We start from the raw sequence: 16,422 nt of genomic DNA on the forward strand, positions 1-16,422 counted from the left end.
GGGTTGTTAACCAATGTCATAAAACAGCATGTGTGTTACTGTTACATGAGAAACTATCTGTTCTGTAAGCCTTCACCTGAAGTACAATAAAATATTTAAAAAAAAAAAAATACAGATGGATAGGAACTAACCACGGCCACATCTACTCTTTACCGTATCAGTTCAAGTTCTTCCTTTTTCCCAGGAGTACAGCATTTAAAACAGTCTGGATAGTCTCACCGTTAAAAAAAGCTTAAACAGGAAAAGGGTCACCAAAGTAGGATGAGAAGGCTCGTTTTCCTCATATCCCCAATCCATCTGTAAAAGGTTCTTAATTATTTAATAGAAGTAGCTTCAAAAGAATATGTCATTGTGTTAAAGTGCCACAATTTATCCACTTTCAACATCTAGGCTGTTTCCAATTGTCTTGCTGTTACTAACGATACTGCTATAAGCAGTCGTGTATGTGTCTCCTGGCATACATGCTCAAGTTTCTTTAAAGCAGTGTTTTCAAACTGCACATCTCAATCAATCAGTGGATCATACCAGCTCCACTCAAGTCTCTCCTTTGCCTGGTGACCCACAATACCACCTCAGTCATGTACCAAGATCTGCATGTCAGGGTTGATTTCTAGGATCCCTGTGTTGTTTCACTGGTTTACTTGTCTATTTCAGCACCAACATCATACTTTAATCACTGGAGCTTTATGACACTCCTTGCTATTTCACAGGGCAAGATGCCTCCCCAATATTCTTTTGGAGTGTCTTGACTACTTTTAATCTTTGGCTCTTCTTCAGCTTGTCAGGCACCACAGAAAGCTACTTAGTATTTTACTGCAATTGTATTGACTCTACAGAATCAACATAGAATAACTTGAGGAGAACTGATATTTACTATTCAGAATTTTCCAACACATGACCATAACCAAAAAAAAAAAAAAACAAACCCGTTGCCATAAATTCCAACTCATGGTGATCCTATAAGACAGAGTAGAACTACCCTATAGGTTTTCCAAGGCTGAAATCTTTAGGGAAGAAGACTGCCACATCTTTCTCTCATGGAGCAGCTGGTGGGTTCAAACTACTGACCTTTTGTTTAGCAGCCAAGAACTTAACCACTGTGCCACCAGGATTCATTTTATACATGACCATAGTACCTAATTATTCAGCTCTTCTTTAATGTCCTTAGATGAAGTTTTAAATTTTCTCCACATAGGTCTTACATACGACTTGCTAGGTACCTTGTATTTTTTTTTTTTTTTTTGCTACTGTAAATGGTGCCTTTAAGAAAATTACTTCTGGAGGTAAAATTTATTTTTGTCTCCCAGTTTTATGTCCTGCTACCTTGCTTAGATTAATTTTCTTTAGGTTTTTTGGGTTTCATTTGTTGACAATCACATGAGCTGAAGATAATAAGTTTTGTTCCTGCCTTTCAATCCTTATTACTTTTTCTTGTCTTACTCCAGAGCAATGTTCAAAAGAACCAGTAAATAGTAGGCACCCTTGTCCTGGTTCCTGAAATTAAGGGAAGCTTCTAACATTTTATCATTAAATATGCTTGTCATTCAGTTAGAAATATTTATCAGGTTTAGTTTTGTAAGAAACTGTCTCCCGGAGTGGCTGTACCTTTTTAAATCCCCACCAGCAATGAATGAGAGTTCCTGTTGCTCCACATCCTCGCTAGCATTTGGTGTTGTCAGTTTTGGATTTTAGTCATTCCAACAGGTGTGTAAGGTCCCTGGGTGGCGCAAATGGCTAAGTGCTCGACTACTAAAGGTTGGCAGTTTGAAGCTACCTAGCGGCACTACAGAACAAAGACTTCATAAAGACTTAAAAAAAAACCTGTTGCCATAGAGTCAATTCTGACTCATAGCGCCCCTACAGGATGGAATAGAACTGCCCTATAGGGTTTCCAAGGAGCTGCTACTGGATTCGAACCGCCAACCTTTTGGTTAGCGGCCGAACTCTTAACTACTGCACCACCAGGGCTCTCCGTAAAGACTACAGCCAAGAAAAACCTATGGAGCAGTTCTACCCTGTACACATAGGGTCTCCACGAGTCGGAATGAACTCAACATCAACAGGTTTGGTTTTATTGGTTTTAATAGCCGTGTAGTAGTATCTGGAGCCCTGGTGGTGCAGTGTTTAAGAGTTCAACTGCTAACCCAAAGGTTGGCAGTTCGAATCCACCAGCTGCTCCTTAGAAACCCTATGGGGCAGTTCTACTCTGTCATATAGGGTCGCTGAGTTGGAATCAACTTGAAGACAATAGGTTTTGATTTTTGGTAGTACTATCTCATTGTTTTAATTTGTAATTCCCTAATGACACATGTTGAGCATCTTTTCATATGCTTATTTGCCATCTGATATATCTTCTTAGGTGAGGTATCTGTTCAGATCTATGGCCCATTTTGTAATCAGGCTGTTTTCTTATTGTTGGGCTTTAAGAGCTCTTTGTATATTCAGGACACAAGTCCTTTATCAGATACATGTTTTGCAGATATTTTCACCTGGATTGTGGCTTGTCTATTCATTCTCTCAACAGTATCTTTCACAGAGAAGTTTTTAATTTGATGAAGTATGAATTACCTAATTTTTTTCTTTCATGGATCGTGCTTTTGGTGTTGAACTTAAAAATTCATCACCACACCCAAGGTCACCTAAATTTTCTCCTGTTATCTTTTACAAGTTTTTATAGTTTTATGTTTTACACTTAGGTCTATGAACCACTTTGAGTTCACTTTTGTGAAAAGTGTAAAGTCTGTGTCTAGATTCACTTTTAGCACGTGACATCCAGTTATTCCAGCACCATCTGGTGAAGAGGTTATCCTTTCTCCATTAAATTGCCTTTGCAGCTTTGACGAAGATCAGTTGACTATATTTGTGTGGGTCTGTTTTGGGGCTCTCTATTCTGTTCCACTGATCTAGTTGTTTATTACTTTGTCAGTACCACACTCTTGATTATGGCAGTCCTACAGAAAAACAAAAAAACCAGACCCACTGCCACTGAGTCGGTTCTGACTCACAGTGACCCTATAGGACGAGCAGAACTGCCTCCATAGGTTTCCAAGGCTGTAAATGTTTACAGCAGCATACTGCCACATCTTTCTCCTGTGGAGCGGCTGGTGGGTTCGAACCGCCAACTTTCTGGTTAGCAGCTGAGTGTTTTAATCACTGTACTACCAGGGCTCCTGGCAGCTCTATAGTAAGTCTTAAAGTCAGGCAATGTCAGTCTTCTGACTTTGTTCTTCTTCAGTATTGTCTAGGCTATGCTGGGTCTATTGCTTTCCACATAAACTTTAGAATCAGTGTGTCTATATCCACAAAATAACTTGGGATTGTGCTGTATCTATAGACAACATTGGAAAAAATTAACATCTTAACAATATTGAGTCTTCCTATCCATGAAGACTCAATCTTGCTTTAATCACTTATCAATTCCAGGAATTTTTGTTAGTTCTCTGGGATTTTCTACATAGACGATCATGTCATCTACAAACAAAGACAGTTTTATTTCTTCCTCCCAATCTGTCTACCTTTTACTTCCTTTTCTTGTCTTATTGTACTAGCTAGGACTTCCAGTACAATGCTGAATAGGAACATCCTTGCCTTTTTCCCTACTTTAGGAAGAGGCATCTAGTTTCTCGCCATTATGTATGATGTTAGTTGTAGGTTTTGTGTAGGTGTTCTTTATTACATGTAGACTTGTCATTTACTATTTTCATTGATAATTTAACTTACTGAGATGTAAATAAACAACACTTAAATTCTAAACAATACTGTCTTACTCTTTTCCAGTATTTTAGATGTAATTTTTGAAGTCCCATGTATTAAACATTGTTACTGCTTCATTTACTATGATTCACCTTCATATTTGCCAATTTGTTCACCAATCCTTACTGTCTTTCCTTCTGAGATGATGCTTATTCCTAAAGTGTGTGCTTTTGAAATTCCATTGGTTTAGAAAACAACTCTCAGATTTTGTTTATCTGAAAATATCTTTCTTTTGCCCTCATCCTCTAAAGATAAACTGGTCACAGTTACTTTCTCTCAGCACTCTGATGACATTCTGCTATTTCTGGCTATAACTGCTGCTAGTCAAAGGCCAGCTATTTGCTGTTCCTCTGTTAAGTATCTGTAAGAGCTGTTGATCCCTCTTATTGGATACTTTATATCTGTAGTTTCACTGCAATGTGTGGGTCTCTTATTGATTAATCCTGTTGGGTATACATTATACTTCCTGTAACTGTGGGTTAAAAATTCAGTCATTATCTCTTCAAAATATTGGCACTCCTCCATTCTCTCCTATTGGAATTTTCATTGAGCATATGTTTGACTTTCTCATTATCTTCATCTCTCATGTTCTAATTCCTTGATCCTCTGTGATGAATTCAAAATTATTTCTCCAGATTTGTCTTTCATTTTATTACTCTCTTTCAACTATGTCTAATCTGTTTTTTAAGTTTTCCTGATTATTTCTGATAGCCTTTTGTGGCTTGCTCAATTTTGCGATTCTATTTTTTATTTCTCTGAATATTTTATACATGATTATTTTATATCTGTACCTAAATATTCTAATACTGATTTTCTTAGGGTTCTAAATCTCCTTTAGCTGTTTCTGCTCTGGGTGTCTGGTGGTATTCTTGTGAGGTCCTGTTCTCCCCAAGGCTGAGCCTCTTACCTTCTCATTGTAGTTGATGGCAATCACGTCCCCGGTGGTCAGACAGGCAAAGTTTCTCAGTGCATTTTCTAATCTGCAATACTGTCAAGGCAACATGGCAAGATGGATACCTTAAATCTGAGACAAGTTTCTGTGAGGGGTTCACATGATCGACGTTAGGTGGAGAGAAATGCATCATGCTGGTACTAAAAACAAACAGTTGTAATACAATGGAGTATTACTCAGCAATAAAAGGGAACAAACTCCTAACACATGCAGTAGCATGGATGTTTCTCACAAATATTATGCTACAGGAAGAACCAGCTACAAATGAGTGCATACCATAAGATTCCGTTCACACGAAACCCTAAGAAGACAAATCTAATACATAAGGATGGAAAGCAGGTCAGATGTTGCTGGGGCCAGGGGCTGCGTGGAGACTAGCCTGGAAGGGGCACAAATGGACGTTTGGGGAAGACGGAAACATTCTGATAATACGGTGTATACATTTAACAGGAGCCCTGGTGGCATAATAGTTAAGCACTCGGCTGCTAACCAAAAGGTTGGCAGTTCAAACCTACCCAATGGCTCCACAGGAGAAACACCTGGCAATCTGTTCCTGTAAAGATTACAGCCTAGAAAACTCTATGGGACAGTTCCACTGTCATATAGGGTCACTATGAGTCAAAATCAGCTCAATGGCACCTAACAACAACATACATTTATCAAACTCATGAAACTATGTGCATTTTATTGTATGTAAATCACACCTCAATAAAGTTGATTTAAAAAAGCCTGTGGGAGCACAGAGGAAAAAAGATTGAATGAATCATAGATCCATACACAGGTCCTCTCAAACGTTCCTCAAAACCACCTATAGAAATATTCTTTGAAAATAATCTTACAGTAAGCTTGGTTCTCCACACATATAAAAACTCAGAGAAAAGCAGAAGGGGCTATGGTTACAGAGGTATGCCCCACTACTGGTCGCTGACAGGCTCACAAGTGCTCCAAGTGGGAGTTCTAAAGGACATGTCTGCCAGACTTCCCACAGGACAGCTTCCTGCCTGCAGGATGGGATGGGAAGCCTCCAACACTGACAGTGCCATGAGCAGAGTGCGCAGCATGGCCGGTTTGTGTCCAGGACATGGTCAGCCACAGCTTCCTCTTGGGAATGGGCCTGGCGGGACGGCACAGGTGGAAAGGGTGGAGGTGGGTTTTTTTTGTTTTTTCTTTCATCTTGTTTGTGGTGTTAAACTGTAGTGGTGGTGTTTTTTCAAGCGTGCATTTTTTAAAAACAAGTAGTACTGAGTGGCCACTGTATACTATAATCTCAACAAACCAAATCGGGGCCTCCAAGCTAGAGATCTCAATCTTGGTCCACACACAGCACGTTCCTCACCCTCACTTCCTAAAATTACGAACACACAAGTCTGGCTTAAGTTCAGACAACATTAAAAAACACTAGAACCCAAAACCTTTGCTTTCTTGTTGCTGAGAGACAGAAAATGTATTAAGTGAATTCTACACACTGGTTTAGAGTGAATCAACCCTGATCCTAGGCAAACACTGAGATTGGCCAGTTAATGGCTGAGCTGAGACATCAGGGGTTCCACAGAGAGGACAGAGCAAGATGAGCAGGTCCCTCCTTGCACCAGGATATATCTGCACACACTGGGCTTTGTGGCAGATTCCACCTAAAAGAAGGGTTCCATTTCCCCTTGCCAGAGAATGTCTAGAAAGGGAGCCAGAAGAGGTCCGAGTACCCAGTGCATTCACTTACAACCCAGACCCCATGGCAGACAGGCTGGCTGAAAGCATTATTCTCAGATCACAACTTCAACCACAAACAAATGTGTGGTCACCAAAATAGGCAGACATTCAACAAGTACTTGCTGTGTAATCACTGTCAGCATCCCCCTCCTTGACTAGAAGGATCCTTCTTGTTTAAAAGGATACACTGCTTTGGGGTTGGTGATGTCCAGGAAGTCAGGACTCTGAGGCTGGAATTTGGAGTATGTGGCCACTTGAAGGTTGACACTCTCCACCTGAACCAGGCCCCCTTCTTCCAACAGCAAATTCTGCATCATCTAAAAAAGAAGAAAGCTACATGAAATTAAGTGGCCAACACCACCCCCATCTACCCACACACCAGGTGGGCCAAATCTTACATTCAAGTGGCCTGTTACTTTGGGTCTCCTGAGGCAAGGACTTGGGAGACAGGTAATTTAACTGAGATATGACGTGGAAGGAGGAAAAACTGTGTGCATGTGCACAAGTGAAAGAAAAAGAACGAGAAAAGACGTGGAAGGAAAAAGGCCGACAAAGGGGTGCTACTGAGGCTACTGCAGCAGGCAACATGGGTGCCTGAGAAGCGACAGACCCCCTCCCAGAACATCCACCGAGAGAACGGGTAGTGCAGCATCAGCCACCAGCTCCAGACCTCCAAGGGGTGCTCCTTCTCCACACTTCCAAGCTGCCCACAGGCAACAGGCCCAGTGAGCTCACACGGTGTTGACAAAGCCCTATGGGCAAATATGGAAAGGTGCGTTCCTTGTGCTTGAGGTAGGACAATGACAGCACATGAGTGTGACCTTGCATGGTACAGCTACCACAGCTAAGGCTGAGGAGTGGTGACAGGCACCAGAAATGTCTGCTACAGGGGTTAATATAAAACCTCTATTAAACCGCTCTGCAAGGTAGACCACAGCTGGGAGTGAGACAGAAAGATGAACAAAGGCCTATGAGTACCTGGTATACAGGGAATTCAGACCACTGCAGTAGGGCCAAGACCCCGAAGCAAGGAGGTAGGGCCAGAAATGAGAAACCCTCTACGTCCTGGAATGCTTTTTTCCTTTTCTTACTTTAAACCTTCTTAAAAAGAATTTCAAATACACACAAAAGCAGCACAAGTGAGCCTCTACCCACCCATCCCCAGCTCTAGCAATCATCAAGTCATGGCTGATCTTGTTTCACCTATCGTCACCCCTCTCTAGGGCACCATCACATCCCTTTCTAGAAAGCTGCACCCAGGATGGCACTATCAGACAATCTGTTCCCAAATTAATCCTGTGGCAGTATGAAGACTCCCGACTCCACTGTCCCGCACAGGCATGATGAGAGGCAGGTGGGAGGTGACTAATAGCCCAAGAGTGGGCCGAGGAGCGCAGTGTAGGTAAGAGGAAGGGAACACAGCTGAGCGGCAGGGCTTGCCAAGTGAAGAGGCTGTGTCTGGAAGTGAAGCCAGGGCCAAGGAAGGTTGTGTGGAGCTGTGACTAAAGTCCATAAATGAAGCCATGAGAGTTTGCAGGACCACATGGGACAAGCCTGTGGAGGCCCCAACACACTTGGGAAGACACCATCATTGAAGGAGGCTCATGGGGCATGGACCAGCAGACTGGGAACTATAGAAACTGAGGGGTGATATCTCCATCAAATGCCACCAGCAGGCCAAGCAGGATAGAGAGGTAACTGGATTTGGTGACTGAGAGGTTCTGGTGACCCTGGAGAGTAATGATTGAATGGAAAGTGCTAGAAGGGTCAGAAGTCAGACTGCCATGGGACAAGCTTGTAGTCCCTTAGGCAGGCTTTTTAGGTAAATTTGTTTCAGAGGGAAGAAGGATAATCAATGGCACAAAGCCCTGAAAGCCCTGGGCAAGGCTGGGATCACAGCCCGTAAGAGAAGCCTTGCCAGGGAGGAGGAGGGGCAAAGCTAGAAGGACATAGCTACAAGTGGCCCAGCTACAGAGACCTCAGTCTAGGTCGTCGAACACCTCAGGGGCCGGTAGAAAGGCTTATGCCCTTTGAGGCTGACTTGCCCTGAAGAAGCTTGGGAGCTCCAGGTGGGACGGAGTCAGCTCACCAGCCAACGGGAAGCACATGCTCACACACCCTCCTAGGAGTCGGAAGACCCTCAAGCCCAGCTCCACAACATCCACTGGGAAGCCCCAGGCAACCACCTGCTCATGCCCAAAGTGCTGGGAAGACAGCCCTCATACCCCATGCCAGCTCCACACTCCATGCTACCCAGAGGCCTCCCAAAGGGACATGATGTCTTTCCGTGGAAGTGATTTAGTTCGTTTTCTGGCCCCAAGTGGTCTGGGAGTTTGGACAAGCGGCCATCCAAACTCCAAGCATGTGAGCTGGAGGAGTACAGAGTGTCCCTCCAGTGTCACCACCTCCTCTTTCACCTCCATAGATAGCCACACAGGGGCCTCTCTGTGGGTCCAGAATGGATTTGGGAAGGAGCAGCTTCCAACATTTGAGCCACTCAGAGCAGCTTCTGTGACGAGGCACTCTGCTGAACAAGCAGAACATGGCCTCATGCCCTCAAGGGGCACCTGCAGACACAAAGACAGGAAGGTGCTGAATGGCAAGTGCTGTGAGGGTGTCCCAGGGACACGGTGAAGGGGAAGGCAATCAAGGAGAGAACTGCGTCAGGCCTGGGCTTCGAGGTGTGAGTAGGACCTCCCCACAGACCAAGCCTGGGTAGGCATGGGCCACTGGGTGAGGAAGCAGCCCAGGAAAGGCCAGGCAGCAGGACACTGAGATCTCAGCACCAAGCTCCTGGGGGTGATGAGAAGTGGGCCAGGCCCAGCACTTGTGAAAGGACCAGGGATCCAAGCTGGGAGACCAGGGTGGGCGTGGGCCTGGGGGATCTCCCAGGAAGCCTGGGCAAGGTAACCCACTGCAGGAGGGAAAAATGTTCAGAACTTCTGTTCATATTTCATCTCAAAAATTAAAAAGAATTAAACACATTCTTTCGAAAGTTCTGTGAACACTGCAATAGGGGACCAGGGGCAGTGAGGCCATCAGAGTGTGGCTGGTGAGGAGGTATCTATGCATTCCCAGCCCCATCCACAGAGTCTATCAGCACACCTGCCACAATTAAAGGACTAAGAGAAGGACAAGCAGTTTCCTCTGTGGTTTTTCCAAAGCTAAGAATGTCAAAGCTCGGGAGAAGAGGAGGAGGGAAGAGGGAGCCAAGCAGGCCCTTTGCCCCAGACCCAGCCAGAGCCATTCCTTTTGAAACTCTGACACACTGGGTTTCTGCATAACACCTGATTAGAACAAAGGACCCTCAGGCAAATAGAAGGGCTTATAAAGGCTCACTTTTACAAAAGACCTCTCTGAAGGACAAGGGGGCAGAACTCCAGTCAGCACTCTTCTCCACTGAGCCCCAGCGTCTCTCCTGTGCACTGGGAGCGTGGCCTGGCCCACCATGGAGGAACGGGACAGGCACCAACTGACACAGTCCACGGCCACTATGCCTCGTGCGTTTCACGCACTGGGGGTGGGGGCGGGGTCACATCCTACCTCTCCTGTGCCCCACCTGACCAGTGCACAACACCCTCATGTGGAACCCTCTCCACGGGCTCCTCCCTAAAATACTGGTGCGGTTCTGCTGACCTCTCTGAGGCGCATGTGCCCCAGAGCAAGCTCTGAGGACTCTCCGCCGGAGAGGTCGGTCCTACCTGTGACTGGGTTCAAGCAAACAGTACACAAATGGGGAAAGCATGAGTGCAAAAAGAAAGGCACTGTTCCTGTGGCAACTAAACTGAGTGCTTTGGAAAGACTCAATTCAAGTCAAGTTTCTAAAAAACACAAAACACTGCAACAGAATGAAGGGAGAAAACAGCAAGAAAGTGGGGAAAAAACTCTTAATCTCTATACTTAGACCACTTCAAAAACACTACTCTTGCTCCATTATTTAAAAAAAAAGAAGTCTGATAGGAAATTAAGGTTCATACAGTATGGCTATGGTATATATGAAAGCAACTGACAATTCTCACAATAGGCCCTTACTCTACAGCACAACTGGTGAACATCTGTGTGCTTATGGTGAAAATACAATGTTTGAGGCACACAGCATTGTTTAGAATCCCCCTCTTCAACAAACTCCTCTGACTGACCGAGTCCTCATCAGATCAGAGCAGAGGGCTCCTACGGCTTCCCCGCCTTCTGAAACCACAAGTTGGGCCACACCATCCCAATTGCAACAGAGCTGTGGCAGAGCCAGGACTCTCATGCACACACGCTGGGGGGATGTCCCTGCCTGAGAGACCCCGATGCCCTGTGACAGGCCTACTCCTCTACTGGACCATGCAGGGCCCCAAGGGACACAGCCTCTCAGAGACCTCGGAGGCGCCACTCACCCAGTGGGGGAGGTAGCAGATGCCCTCATCTGCCACAAACTCCAGCACACCGCAGTGCGTCATGCGGTCCGAATTCTTATTGGTCAGTTTGAACAGCATGGGATAGGTAATGTTAAGTCGGCCTAAAAAGAAGAGAGAGGTTATGAGTGTGGACCACGCAGGCAATGCTCAGGAATGGCTTCCATGAAAGGACAGCCCACATTTACCTAAAGCCTCCTCCAGGAACGCAGCCTTCCCCAGCCTCCTACCAGAGAAAAACTCAGACTCCCATATGGTACTTGGACCCTTGGTGTCTGCCCACCCACTAGACCCCAAGCTTCCTAAGGCAGGGATAAGTCGCTTCCTCTAGAGCACAATGCCTGGCCTAGAGTAGAAATCAGGAATGTTTGGCAAATCTCTGGAATGCAGCACTGGCTTAGCCTGACAACTTTCTGAAATCACAGATTTAAAAAAAGACTATGTACATTCATTTATTCACAAATAATTTAAGTGCCAATCATGTCATATAAAATCCCTGCCTTTGAAGGTTTCTAGGCTAGAAAGGCAAGAAACAGAACAAACAAGTGTGCTAAAATGCTGCAGGTACTGGGGGAATAGAGGGGGCGAAGGAATCCAGGCCAGTGGGAGAAGGCTCACAGGCTCTTGTAGGATAAGTTCTCAAGGCAAGGCACCAGGCAGGGCAGGGCCAGGGTCAGGGCCAGGGAGGGAATCCTAGGCAGAGGAGTAGCCTGAGCAAAGGCATGGAAATGAAAAGTAGACTGGCCAGTTCAGAGAAACGTTGGCAATCAGGTGTGGCTGGAGCACAAGGGAGGGCATGGGAGGAGTCAGAATGGGGAGGGAAGCCAGGACAGAACACCACAGAGCAGGGAGCACACCACCCGGCCTCCTGGTCAGGCACGTGGGCTTTCAGCAGGGTCACAACCTAAGTTCCCTCAATCCAGTGGTCTGCAAGGCCAGGGGTGCATAGAGGGCCAGGCAAACAAGACTGCTGGCATGTGGACTCAGGAGGTGCAGTGGGGCATAGAAAATGGGCTGGTGACTGCAGGAGGAGAACCCCAGAGACTTGAGGACCTGGGGGAAAGGTCTGAGACAGTAATGACAGTGTTGCCATGTACTAAGGCCTTGGTGAATCTTCCCAGAATAGTGAGGTAGGCACTATCATTATCCCCTTTTTATCTATGGGGAAGTTAAGGCACACAGGTTAAGTAACATGCCTGACACTGGGATTCAAACCCAGGTTGCTGGCTCAAGTGTGGGGAGTTAATCCCTAAGCTATACTTTCTTTAGCTTGTAGGTTTAGGTAAACACGTTAACAAAAGTTTCACTCAGAAACAGGAGGTACAACAGACCCCATTTGGGGGCTCTTCTAAAAATTCTAAATAAATCAAGTAAAGATCGCTTGGGCTGGAAGCTACAGGTAGGCCAAGGAAGAGCCTCCAGAAGTAGTACCACCCTGCAGTGGAAATGGATTCATGCTGGAAGCGCTCCCAAGTCTCCAAAGGCGATAACTACACTCCATCTGTGTTCAGGGTTTTCCATGTCTGGGTGGTGTGGGACTAGGGTCTCCAGGATGCTCTCATTGGATGAGAAGTAGGGGAAGAGAAGAAAAGCACCACGGCTCTGACAACCTGTGGGTCTTTCTCACTCCTTGCAAGAGGCAGAGAGCACAGTGAGGGGAACACTTCCTGGTGCAGAAAACAATAGCTCAGGTTTGGAAATGCTGAGGATGAGATGTGGCAGTGGAGTTGGAAACACGGGCCTGGAACTTAGGGACGATGTTTGGTGTGGAGATGAGAAACCTGCCTCTCAGCATCCTCTGGTCAATCGACCTCCTGTCCTTTAGAAGAAAGCCTAGGAAGTCCAGCCAGCATCAGCTGCCCTGGCACTGAGAAAGGTACTTGACACTCACATCTTCTTTTAATCCTGCCAGGATCCTGGTTTCCAGACAAGTATGGGTGAGGAGCAGCCTGAAGTGCCTAAGGCAGTGATAATGCTGAACACTCACTTGCCCCATCTGTCCTGGACAGATGGCTACCACTCCACATTGCCCCGTGACCCAGTTCTCCCGCCCAGCAAGCGCCCTTCAGGGACAATTCCCAACCCAACATGATGAAGGATGCCTGCATCTGCAGTACTGAGGAGCCTATGTTATTAAGTCACTTAGAAGATACTTACTGAGTTGATCGAGGGCAGATGGTGGCATGATTACTGCAGAAAGAACATTTTTAAAATATTAAAAAAGAAAAAAAAAGAACAGAAGCCAAAATGTAGCTTATATTATATCCAAAAAAAGCTTTAAACAATATTTTGGGGCAGCTAGAATTTCATAATAATCTTTCATAAAGAACCATACTTGATGTAATTTATTTTGGGGAACTAAATAAGTACCAGTCATAGATCTAATTAGAATTAGGAATACCCCTCCTTCACACCCCCACCCCCTGCTTCCGCTTAGCAAGTCTGGGACAAGCAATATTTCTACTGTAACATAACACTAGCTTCTGGTTACCACATGCAAAAACTGACTGTTGGAGGCTACAAGCATTGCAGACTTAGGGGCAGGAAAGGTTTCTATACAAAATAAAAACAAGCACATACTCTTCCCTCCTTTCTCCACATCTGACCTGTCATTAGGCCCTGCTAGCATGGACACAGAAAAGCAGCGGTACTGGGTGGAGAAGCGGTTCTGGAAGACCCGGGGAATTGGGTGGTCAAACATATTGAAGGAGAACTGGAAGGAGAAAAGAGATGCCAGTGTTAGAACAGAACAAAGGTACATTTCTTCGTGTCAAATGCCAAAACACGTCAGGGTAATTAATGCTGCTAATTTTTCAAAGAACAAAATATACTAAAATCTTGATTAACCCTTGATGTTGGTTGCACTGAGTAGATTTCAACGCATTGTGACCCCATGTGTATCAGAGTAGAATTGTGCTCCATAGGATTTTCAATGGCTGATACTTTGGAGGTAAAGAGCCAGGACTTTCTTCCAAGGCACTTCCAGGTAGACCTGAACTGTCAACCTTTCAATTGGCAGCTTAGCACTTTACTGTCGCACCACTGAGGGACTCCTGATTAACCCTAATACTCAGGAAATGGAGCGTTCTCACAGAAGCACTTCTCGGGTAGCAGGGTGAATCTCCAGTTTCTGTGGTTCAACCTTTTCTACCACCCCCAGTCTTGTCCCTCAGATCTAGTCTCTATCCTTTCCTTAACCTCTTTCAGCCTACACTTCTCCTAATGATCCACGAAGACCTCTCAAGCAGCTCACAGAGACCTGCTTACTGGTAGGCCATAATCTCCTAGACCTGCCATACTGCTGCCCAGGCTCCTTCCTCTGCCTGGAGCACGTTCTCATTTTCATTAGCTTAAAAAACATTTAATTTAAAGACACATATTTACTGCATGACTACTATCTGTCAGGCTCTGTTCTAAGCAGGAGGGAAACATCAGTGAACAAAACAGATAAAATCTCTGCCTTGGTGGAGCTAACATCCAAGACAGGGATATAAGCAAAAATGAACACATATATGTCAGGTGGTTATAAATGCTCTGAAGACAAGAACAGGGTAAGAGGATCATGAGCACCTGGGGATGCTATTTTAAATATGTGGTTAGGAAAGGACTCTGCACAGAGACCTGAATGCCATGAGAGGGAGCCAGGTAAGAAAACAGGAAAGGCATTCTAGGCAGCAGGTGCCCAGTGTTTGCATCTTTTCAACTGGCTCCCCAGGACCATCCTTTCCTTTCTCCAGGAAGCCTTTCCTGGTCTGCCAAGAGTTAGGGATAGTGCCCTTCCAACGAGCTCTCGCAACACAGAGTAGGTACACATACTTTGCTATACTATGGTACTTCCTCACGTTTAATGACTAAAACCAAGGCAGGGTATCATTAAAAAAGAAGATCCCAGCTCATAAAGACTGCAGATTAAGATGAGGCTTAGAAAACACACTACACATCCATTTGGATCTTCTCAAAGTATTGCAACTACTCATGACATTCCAATAAGAGTAAAATCTCACAATAGACAAATACCTCTTGACATGATTCCAAATCTACACTAAGTAGAGAGAAAAACCACCTAATGATAATTAATGATAAAAAAAAAAGTTGCCATCGAGTCGATTCTGACTCATAGCAACCCTACAGGATAGAGCAGAACTGCCCCATAGGGTTTCCAAGGAGTGGCTGGTGGATTCAAACTGCCGACCTTTTGGTTAGCAGCCAATCTCTTAAAAGGGCGCCAAAGTAGTTTGTTTACTAGCAATTCCAAAATTAGCAAGCTGAATCAGCTGTCTTCCTAAATGCAAATATAGCATTTCTCTTGCTTAAAATCTCCTATGTTTATAAAACCCTAGAGCTCTAGCACAGTAGTTTTCAAACTTTTGGCTCTTTCTTCTCTTAAGCAGCAGAACTCTATTCAACAAAATCTTAGCCAAAGGCATAACAAATGAAACAAGGCGTCTGGATGAAGAAAGGGAGAGAAGTGGGGCATCCCCTGACTACCTCACACTAACCACTACATCTAAGCTGTTTCTTCTCTTAGCAACACAAAAGAGGGAAAGGTTTGCAACACCCTTAGCAATGTGCGTTCACAGCCCTGGATCAGCAAAAGATAAGTACTTATGTATGGCCTACCACCCGGATCAAAAACACCCCCCTTAGGGAAAAATCTCTCTCCCCTTTAACTCCCCACTCGCTGCTCTGCACTGGGTCCTGGACCGGCTTCAGCAATTGCCGAGTCCCCTGGGCCAGAAGCAGAATCCATCACACGCTCTGAGCCTTTCTCCCTAACTTGGAGAGTGAACAAATCAACAAACGGGAAAAAATAAACTGCCGGCTCCTCTAAGCCTGGAACCCAGGGTAGGCACAGCTCCTTTGCCTAGGCACAGGCATAAGGGATCCATGGACTTTGAGCACCTTTCCTGCTTCATAGACTTGTATGGGCCCATTTCAACAGCGTAGGCCCTCATTACTGCAGTACAGCAGGGTATATACCTGAAGTCTAACTTCAACTGTTTCAGCTGTGAAGCGGCAAGTTCTTGACATTTGACATTCCTCTGCCCATTAAGCAGTCTTCACCTACCCATATCAGGGGCCTGAGGACTGGTAGCTCCACCCACGCCACCTAGCCATCTGCAATAGGGGCCCATGAATAAGAGGTGCCCCCCAGTCCTTACAGCCAACAGCATTAGGTGCTCATAGTCCAGATTCAAAACCCACCCACCTACGTGCTCTAGGGAACAGAGACACGCCTTCCTCCTGAACAGAGGTGGCCGTCAGCCCCCTGTCTTGCTCAGAGTGTGTCCCCCTCCTGCAGCCAGATGCCTGTGCCTACACCAATCACCCATGACTGTCTAGGATGGTAAGTGGGAGCCTATACCACATACTTCGTGGCTATCTACCTGGGCACCTGAGCTGAATCCATACAGGAGGAGTGGGCGGACACCTGAGCTCACATACCTAGTAACAGATTTAACCACCTGGTGACAGGACATTAGAGCTTCAAAGGTGCCAATAATCAAACTAGCTCATACGAGCAGCCTATTTGGGCATATCAAAACAAAACAAGAAGCTAGGACACAGTAAGCAAACATAAAATAAATAAATATAATAACTTAGTGATGA

At 45.3% G+C, this 16,422-nt stretch overlaps 1 protein-coding gene across 4 annotated transcripts in view; it reads right to left on the reverse strand.

The window, feature by feature from the left end:
* UFD1 (ubiquitin recognition factor in ER associated degradation 1) overlaps window positions 1-16,422 on the reverse strand; it is a 41,136-nt gene that overhangs the window by 17,606 nt on the left and 7,108 nt on the right. Inside the window, exons 1-5 of one of the 4 annotated variants that reach the window (XM_004390081.3) lie at window positions 13,393-14,963; window positions 12,970-13,002; window positions 10,795-10,916; window positions 6,599-6,729; window positions 4,661-4,733 (exon numbers count right to left, since the gene is read on the reverse strand). In XM_004390081.3, coding sequence (XP_004390138.2) covers window positions 4,661-4,733; window positions 6,599-6,729; window positions 10,795-10,916; window positions 12,970-13,002; window positions 13,393-13,573 — 540 coding nt within the window. In that variant the 5' untranslated portion in view covers window positions 13,574-14,963. Of the gene's footprint in view, window positions 1-4,660; window positions 4,734-6,598; window positions 6,730-10,794; window positions 10,917-12,969; window positions 13,003-13,392; window positions 14,964-16,422 lie in introns of those variants that run through there. The other 3 variants (XM_023725048.1, XM_023725047.1, XM_023725049.1) reach the window with 3 other exon arrangements.

The sequence above is a fragment of the Trichechus manatus genome, unplaced genomic scaffold (genome assembly GCF_000243295.1).
Source record: "Trichechus manatus latirostris isolate Lorelei unplaced genomic scaffold, TriManLat1.0 scaffold00282, whole genome shotgun sequence".
In the NCBI taxonomy this organism is placed as follows: domain Eukaryota; kingdom Metazoa; phylum Chordata; class Mammalia; order Sirenia; family Trichechidae; genus Trichechus; species Trichechus manatus.